Raw genomic sequence first — 8305 nt, forward strand, 5'->3', positions numbered from 1 at the left:
CGTGCGACTGAGTGACTCTATCCTACCCCAACCTAATTTCAAAGAAGCATCCCAGGAGACCTCCGGTGTCTCCAGGCTAGCTGGTACAATGGGCGTCATTTTATTATTGATGTAGCTCTGTATTGCCCAGTAACTTAATATTTACGGACAATTCACATTCATGAAGCACGGTGCACAGACAGAATCAGAGCAGAGGTGGAAGGGGCCTGTGAGGCCATTCAGTCGAACCCCCGCTTGCTGCAGGGCTCCAAGGGTGCATCCCTCACAGGAGAGCGCCTACGTCCCCCCTCGCTAACTGGTTCCCTTGCCGTCGGGGTTCTAACACGAAGTGTATCCTAATGTCCAGCTGGAATCTGTCTTCCTGTAACTTGAACTTGTTATTCTGTGCCCTTCACTATGTCATGAATGAGAAGCGACCCTGGCCCTCCAAATATTTGAAAAGTGCTATTCTGTCTCCCCTCAGTCTTCTCCAGGCTGAACATGCTCAGTTCCTTCCCGCTCTCCTCACAGGGCTTCGTTTCCCAATGCCTGATCATCCTCATTGCTCTCCACTAAACTCCCTCCAGCATATCTGCATCCTTCTTAAAAGGACTGAACACTGTACTCAAGAGGGGGCCTAAAATAGCATATTTTCCCAATATACCAAATTTAGGAAACAGTTTAAGAGCGGGAACAATTTTAGTACATCTGTTGTTGCTATGTGCCATCCCCAACTTACGGCCATTCTATGAGTAAGTGTCCAAAATTTCCTGTTCTTGACAGCTCTGCTCAGCTCTTGTAAACCTGAAGCTGTGCCTTCTATTATGGAGTCCGTCCATCTCTGAGTTGGTCTTCCTACTCTTCTTCTGCTTACAACTTTCCTTGGCACAATTGTCTTCTCTGGGGAGTCCTGTCTTCTCATGACATGGCCAAAGTACGGCAGCCTCAGTTTCTTCATATATGTTCCCAGCAAAAGTTCTGGCTTGATCTGATCCAGGACCCGGTGGTTCATCTTTCTGTCCCCCCGGGGTATGTGCAAAGCATTCCTACAGCACCACGTTTCAAATGCACCAGCTTCCTTCCTGTCAGCTTTCCAGACCTGCTAAAAGCAGCTGATGCAAATGCCGCACCATGCCATTAAAGAGCTTTCAATGCCTGAGCAGAGGGCATCCTTAAGCCGGTGCCAAAAAGATGACCAACTTGGCGCCTGGCAGGATTAACTGAGGAGGTCATTCCATAAATGGAAAAGGGCTACCACAAAGAAGGCCCCAGCCGCCTCTTGCCTCTGTCCAGAGGTGGCACTAAGGAATTTGTCCTCAAAATTTGTCAAGGGTGGCTGAGTAAACCCAGGTTGTGATTCCGGAGACCTCGTGCCTTAAGCACCAAAAATAAATAAAAGTGGGGAGGAGCCCAAGGGAATAGAGTTGGGACACTTTATCAGCAGCACGGGTGGGAGGAACCAATGACCTCCCAAATACTGATAGTGGGGAAGAGACCGCCGTGTCAGTCAGAGGATACACTTAAGGACATGCAATGTTCCCTCCAGAGGTTGCCTTAGGAACACTCTGCCTGTGTCATTGAACGTCACGCAGGTGGAAACGCACACCCCCATCCTCCCCCGGGCGAAGCCCTGCCCCCTCCTGCAAGGTTACAGCCTCTCCTTCGCCCGATGCGCCCCAACCCCCGGCGACCGCGCATCGCAGCTGCCTTGCGCGATCGTGGGCCGCGCAGTTCAACCATTCAAGTGCACCCCCGGCACCAATGTCCAGCTGCCGACGGAGGCCCTCCCGTGCCCACTCATCTCCCCCGCCGTACTTTCCCCACTGCAGTTCTCTCTCCGGTCCCTCCCTCCGGCTCGGAGCCTATCAGGGCAATGGGAAGCGGCCGTACGTCGATGCTCGCGTTTCCCCGCCGTCCCTCCCTCCGTTCTCACGTTAAAGCCTGCGAGGCTCTATAAAAGCCGGCCATTTCATTCGCGCTGTCTCAGCGAACAGGCACTCTCCCCGCTCCTTTTGCGCGCCCCCTTCGCATCCGATCGAAGCCGGCTGCTTTTCGGGGGCTTTCCGCTCGCCTCTTCCTCCGCCTTCGGCCCCCTTTCCGGCGTGCGCTTGGCCGCTCCCCATCCCCGGCATCATGACAGACGCGGCGGTTTCTTTCCTGAAAGATTTCTTGGCAGGCGGCGTGGCTGCCGCGATCTCCAAGACGGCGGTGGCGCCCATCGAGAGAGTCAAACTGCTGCTCCAGGTAGAAGCCTTTCGATGGAGGCCGGCGGGAAGCGGAGCGCTGGAGAGGCCGGCGCTGCGGGGAGAAAGCAGCAGATGCTGCGCGCCGCTTCGGAGATAAGGCGGGAGCGAGGCGGGGAATTTCGGGGAAGGGCCACCGGGCCGCCTTTGTCCTGGGCGCAGAGCCTGCGTTTCGGGTGCGCTGCGTGCGTCGAGGCGCGCCGCCTTTGTCCGCACCGAGCTCGTGGCGCATCCCGGCGCGCCACGAACCTGTCCCGGGTGTGCACAGTCGCCACCCGCCCCCGCGCCCTCCAAGGTCGCCCCAAGGAGAGGCAGGCCCGGCCACCCTTTTTCCTTGCTTGCTGTTTGCGGGGGTCGAACGGGATGCCCGCAGCTTTCCATCCTCAGCCAGGCTGCCTCCTGCTCAAGGAGAGCGTCTCCTTGAGCGAGGCTTCGGCTCTGCGCGATGGCGCGGCGGGATCGAGGCTTCCCCCGCATCCAGGCGCGGGCCTCCAGGTTCAGGCTCGGCTCGCGATCGGGGCGTGCCTTTCCCGGGGATCCAAGCCCAGCTGATGCTCCGGCGTAGGTTTGGCCTCGACCTCCCCGCATCCAGAGGACACCGGTCAGAGGCGGGCGGTGGTGCCGGAGCTGCTGGTGCTGGAGAGAACTGGTTCCACTTATGCAAATCCCCGCCTGGCTCTGGATTACGTTGCGGGGGAAGGCGAGGCGGGCGATGCGAGTGATCGCGGCCTTTCCCGCAGAGCGAGGCCCGGCTGCCTCCTGCTGCCGGTGTCCTGGCAGCTCGCCACTTGGCAAGAGCGCCTGGAGGCATCGTCTCCCCGCCGCGCTCGCGGGGGTGGGGGTCTGGTCTGGCCTGTGGAGCAGGACAAGCGTGGCCCCCCGCCCCGAAATGCACCTGCACTGCCTCTGCCTGCGCATCTGTGCGAGGATGGCTGGGGGCTTTCCAGTGGATGAGCGCAACCGCTCCCAAAAGGGAAACGAACGGCATTTGACAATGAATGGCAGCCGATCAAGAACGGTGATGGCCTTGTTGCTGATGGGCCCGCCAGCAGACAGACCCCCGGCAGAAGTACCAACATGCCATCCATCTCAGTGCTGCTCGTGGGTAGCGAAGCGGGGCCAGCAAGGCCACTTGCTCTCCCAGAAGCGCTTGGCAGTGGCTGGACAGGGCAGCAGCTGGAAGCACAAGGGCCCGGCCCAGGCCCCTGTGGGAGCAGCGGGATGGCGACCGATCCCAAAGGGGGAGGGTAGGTGCAGGAAGGCGATGCACTCTGACCCCCCCACCCACCCACCCCGCCTTGAGGCACGGGCCTGGTGGCCTGTGGAACTGACAGCTGAGTTGGGAGCTTTGGACACCTTGAGGCCATCATGGTAGCAGAGCCCTGAACTAGTTCCTTGTGAGGAAGGTCACCTTGCCATGAAGGTGTTATCGCTAGATGGCTTACGGCCATTGTCTTGCTATCTTGCAAAGGTCAAATAAAAAAGGACCTGGCTTGGGAGGCAGTCACAAGATTGATCACTTCCCAGAGCAGAGATGCTCTTTAAAAGCTACATTTCTATTCTGCTGTGTGGGGTCCTGCCCTTATTACGTCAATTTATATGCCACCACAATAGCCCAAACCTAGCTCTCTGTGCGGCTTACAACAATATGAAGTCCGCTTTCCCAGTTTACAGTTACTACTCTTGCTTTGGTGTGTCGAAGGCAACTGTATTTAAAAGGAGCTATGAAAACAGTGTCAGACATGCCCAGGAAGAAGAAAGGGAGCATTCAAGGTCTCCTTCCTGTTCAGCAGAGCCCAAAGAATGAAAGTGAAATGGAAGCCTTTATTTCAAGTGGAGAAAAAGTGCAGTGCTTAGTTAGCCAATTATAAGCCAATCATAGTTTACAGACTTTACCATGATTTCATATTTATAACTCATATATATATTGTGGTGCCACTTGGTTTTCCTAACGATTCATTATATTTGGTAAGCTAGAGGTTCAAGTGAATGTTTTGCATAGGAGTATGCATAGTATTTATTATTTCTGCAGCTCCTAACAACCAAAGCTCTCTAGGCAGTTTACAATCATTCAGGAAAATGATACAAGTAAAATACAAAAAAGGGATAAAATCCTAGCAAAAATACAAGTCTTTTAAAACAAAAATTAAGAATAGCCGTGAGCCACCTAGTTTATTTTTCACCAGGAGATGAAAAATGCCTCACTGAACATGCAACCCAGCGGAATTCTTCCTCTTCCCGTCTCTGACAGGTGCAACACGCGAGCATGCAGATCACAGCGGAGAAGCAGTATAAAGGCATCATTGACTGTGTCGTCCGGATCCCTAAAGAGCAAGGCTTCCTGTCTTTCTGGCGTGGCAACTTAGCCAATGTGATCCGGTACTTCCCCACGCAGGCCCTCAACTTCGCTTTCAAAGACAAATACAAGCAGCTCTTCCTGGGTGGCGTCGACAAAAGAACCCAGTTCTGGCGTTACTTTGCCGGCAACTTGGCTTCAGGCGGGGCTGCTGGAGCGACTTCACTCTGCTTCGTCTACCCGCTCGACTTCGCCCGAACACGCTTGGCAGCTGACGTGGGCAAAGCTGGAGCCGAGCGTGAGTTCAAGGGGCTCGGCGATTGCCTGGTCAAGATCTTCAAGTCAGACGGCCTCCGTGGGCTCTACCAAGGCTTCAACGTGTCCGTTCAAGGCATCATTATCTACAGAGCAGCTTATTTTGGCATCTACGATACTGCAAAAGGTAAGCCTTATGTGGGTTTCTCCCTGGGATGTGCCTGCTTCTTTCAGCTTCCTCATCAATGCTGGCAGTGAACACCCCCAAGGGAGGCTTTTTGACTCTTCTTTCATCCTGGTTTTCTTCGCATAACAGGAATGCTTCCGGATCCAAAGAACACCCACATCTTGATCAGTTGGATGATCGCCCAGACAGTGACAGCTGTTGCTGGCTTGACCTCTTATCCTTTCGATACAGTCCGGCGACGGATGATGATGCAGTCTGGTCGTAAAGGGGGTATGTATTTTCGCTTGCAAAGGACAGCAAAAGCTTGGCTGGTGGAGATACAACAGCATCTTTCAGCTTTGCCTGGTCTCCTCCCAAAGTGCTGGACTGCAACAAGGCGTAGCTGGGAATTCTGGGAGCTGTAGTCCAGCACTTTGGGAAGCCTCCTGTTAGGAAAGGTTGTACTAGATCCTTCCATATGTCTCTGCTGTTCCACAATGAGCTCTGAGCCTGTGTAAAATATCTTGGGTACACAAAGCATTGTGCATTGAAGCGGACCTGCTGGCTGTCCAGCGCTGCACAGCCAGTTTGAACCAGCAAAATATCCTGAGCCTAGCTCAAGCTTGGACCTGTTACCTGCTCCATCTAAGTGCAGATGGTATCCAGCTTGCAGCTCTGGCTGGCACAGTGCAGCTGAGCAATGCCCTGTATTGGGTGTGAGGAATCTGTGGCTCTCTTAGTTGGACTCGCAGCTCCTGTCAGCCTCAGCCAGTGGTGATGGGACTTGTAGCCCAACAGCTTCCAGAAGACCAAGGGTTCCTCACTCCTGGCATGTGCTCTGCAACATCCCCAGGTGAGCTGTGGAGGGAAAGCTCTTTTCAAGGATGCACGGGCTTTTAAAGGGAATATGAACTAGAGGCCAGCATGTATAAATTGTCCTTTGTGGAGTTTACCTGGATGCATAAACTGGACTAATTACTGACTGTTAGCAACCCTATTCTAATTAACACCAAAGGTTATGATTGTAAGACTATGTAGATATAAGAAATCCAAGGGGATTACTTGTAAGTAGAAGTGCAAAACTGCATGGAAACAGTAATAAGTTATATGTGGTAGATTTCTAGGCTCAAATGTACCCAGAGGTCATTTAGTCCAACCTCTGCACAAATTTATCTAGTTCATTCATGAAGCTGGGCTAAAATGCGTTGTGCAAACAGCTTCTATTTCTCTACAAAAATGCTTCCCATTAACTTCACAGAATTTGGTGTGCTGGATGGTATCACTTGTACTCTTAAGTAAACACGGCAAGGAGTAGCTTGCAGAAGCATTCAAACTTGGCCACTTTCTTTTTGGCACAACCTCCAACTTACTTTGTCCCTTTGTAACCTACTACACAACAAATCCTTTGTAACCTACTACATAACAAATTCTGCTTTTCTTTCCAATGGTTCCACTACTTTTCCTTCCTTGATGCAGGCCACTAAAGGAATTTTAACTTGTTAGCTCCTCGTGGAAGGATCTGTCCTGTTGTACCAATGATGCTGAAGTTCTTTCAGCTGAATTAAACTTCAGGCCCAAAATGCAAAAATTAAAAAAATGAAATAAAATAAAATGCCAGCACATTTTCCACTTAAACCTTTAAATATAGTATACAAATAAAAAGAACTATAGTCCTGAACTGGATTTGGCTGAGAGTTTACACCCCTGGGCTGCCCACTATACAGTACTCTCCCCGGTAGCATTATATCAGCGATGATCTAGGAGCAAAACACACCAGCAGGACTGACAGCAGAGTGATTTGGTCCATGCGCTCCTTTTCTTTCTGTTTTGCTTCCAGCTGACATCATGTACTCTGGCACGATCGACTGCTGGCGGAAGATCGCCCGCGACGAGGGGGGCAAAGCGTTCTTCAAGGGTGCGTGGTCCAACGTCCTCCGAGGCATGGGCGGCGCCTTTGTCCTAGTGTTGTACGACGAAATTAAGAAGTTCACATAAACTCCTTCCCATTCTTGGATGGCACTTAACTATGTAATGTTCATGGACTGCGTCAGAATTATTTATCCGTTCCCACTGAAGTTGCTACTGGTTGGCAGGGGGGCCACGATTCTGCTTGCCTGACCTGTTTATCGAGTCATTCCCCTGACAATGGGACTCAAACTTCATTTTTATTCAGTCACGCCTGTTAAAATTAAGTTTGAGAGAAAAATAAAATAAAAATCCTGGGAAAAAAAGTCGTCTGCTTCTCCCTAATCTGGAATAACTCCCCTTCTGGTCGAATGTCAACATGATCAAATGTGTTTCATTTCTTTTCTGGGTTGCTTATCCACTCTTCTCTGCTTTGAATCATATTGATCATATTGCTAACTGAAAAGGCATTTCTACCACTGGTGCTAATACAAGGTGAATTTTGCCTGGGGAAATTCATAGTTAGCTTCCCTGCAGACTGGCACCTTCCAGACTCCACATCCAACTATCCCCAGCCATTGGCCTTCTCTGGCCTCAGCAAAAAGGTTTGTCTCTTCAGTTCTTTTGATAGCGTTTTCTTGAAAATGCTTGGTCAGCAATTGTGTCCAGTTTGGCTGACCCAGTAAAGTTCTGGTAGTCCATTCACTGACTCCAGGTCGCACACGCAAGGTGTGGGGTGGTTCCTTGGCCAAGCGGGGCACATGGGCCATCTTCGCAACTTGGCTTTTTTCAGAGGGGATTAGGCACATTCCTGGCGGAGCCCGCCATTTATGGATTCTAGCCATGGCGCATGGAGGGAGGCAGTGGGTCCTTCTGGCCCAGTTGTGGGGACCACGGAAAGGAGGGTACCCCTGCACTTCCGTCATGTCTGGAGGTATCCCAGAGGCCTCTGGGGGGGCATTATGGGAAACCAGACCTGGGAACTAGACAGACCCTTGGTCTCTGCCCACTGTGCTCATCCGAACACGTAGTCCTAGTCTATGTTTTTACCTAACTTTGTAAGAACCTAATTGCAAGATTTGCAGAAATATATATAAAAGGGAAGAGGCTTTTTTCCCTGGGTGGCCGATCCAAAGAGGCCTGAGCGTGCTGCGTGGTCCCCGGACGCTGAGGGGCAGTGAGGTGGAGTATCCTGCGAGGGGGCTTGGTTTGCAGGACAAGCAGCCGCATTCCATGCTGCTGCATTTTGTTGCAGTTCCTGCTTGCATTGGCAATTTTACTTTTTTCAGTCGAAGGGCTGAATCCAGTTGTGGAGAAACGCCTGATGAGAAGGACCAGAGGGAAAAAGGGCAGGGCCAAAACGACAGCATATAATCAGAATACCCCAGTCAAGCTGTGACAACCTGGATTCAGCCTAGATATCAGGAAGAGCTTACTCACTGTCAGAGCGGCACGACAGTG

General features: G+C 51.9%; 1 protein-coding gene across 1 annotated transcript; it reads left to right on the forward strand.

Moving 5' to 3' along the window:
• Positions 1 to 1959: 1959 nt before the first annotated feature.
• SLC25A5 (solute carrier family 25 member 5) lies at positions 1960 to 7170 on the forward strand. Its single transcript, XM_044427188.1, has 4 exons — positions 1960 to 2223; positions 4474 to 4960; positions 5090 to 5230; positions 6777 to 7170. The coding sequence occupies exons 1-4, from the start codon at positions 2113 to 2115 to the stop codon at positions 6932 to 6934; spliced, it is 897 nt and encodes a 298-aa protein (XP_044283123.1). The 5' UTR covers positions 1960 to 2112; the 3' UTR covers positions 6935 to 7170.
• The last annotated feature ends 1135 nt before the right edge of the window (positions 7171 to 8305 follow it).

This window comes from Varanus komodoensis, unplaced genomic scaffold (genome assembly GCF_004798865.1).
Source record: "Varanus komodoensis strain SLA01 unplaced genomic scaffold, ASM479886v1 scaffold18_3, whole genome shotgun sequence".
Lineage (NCBI taxonomy): Eukaryota > Metazoa > Chordata > Lepidosauria > Squamata > Varanidae > Varanus > Varanus komodoensis.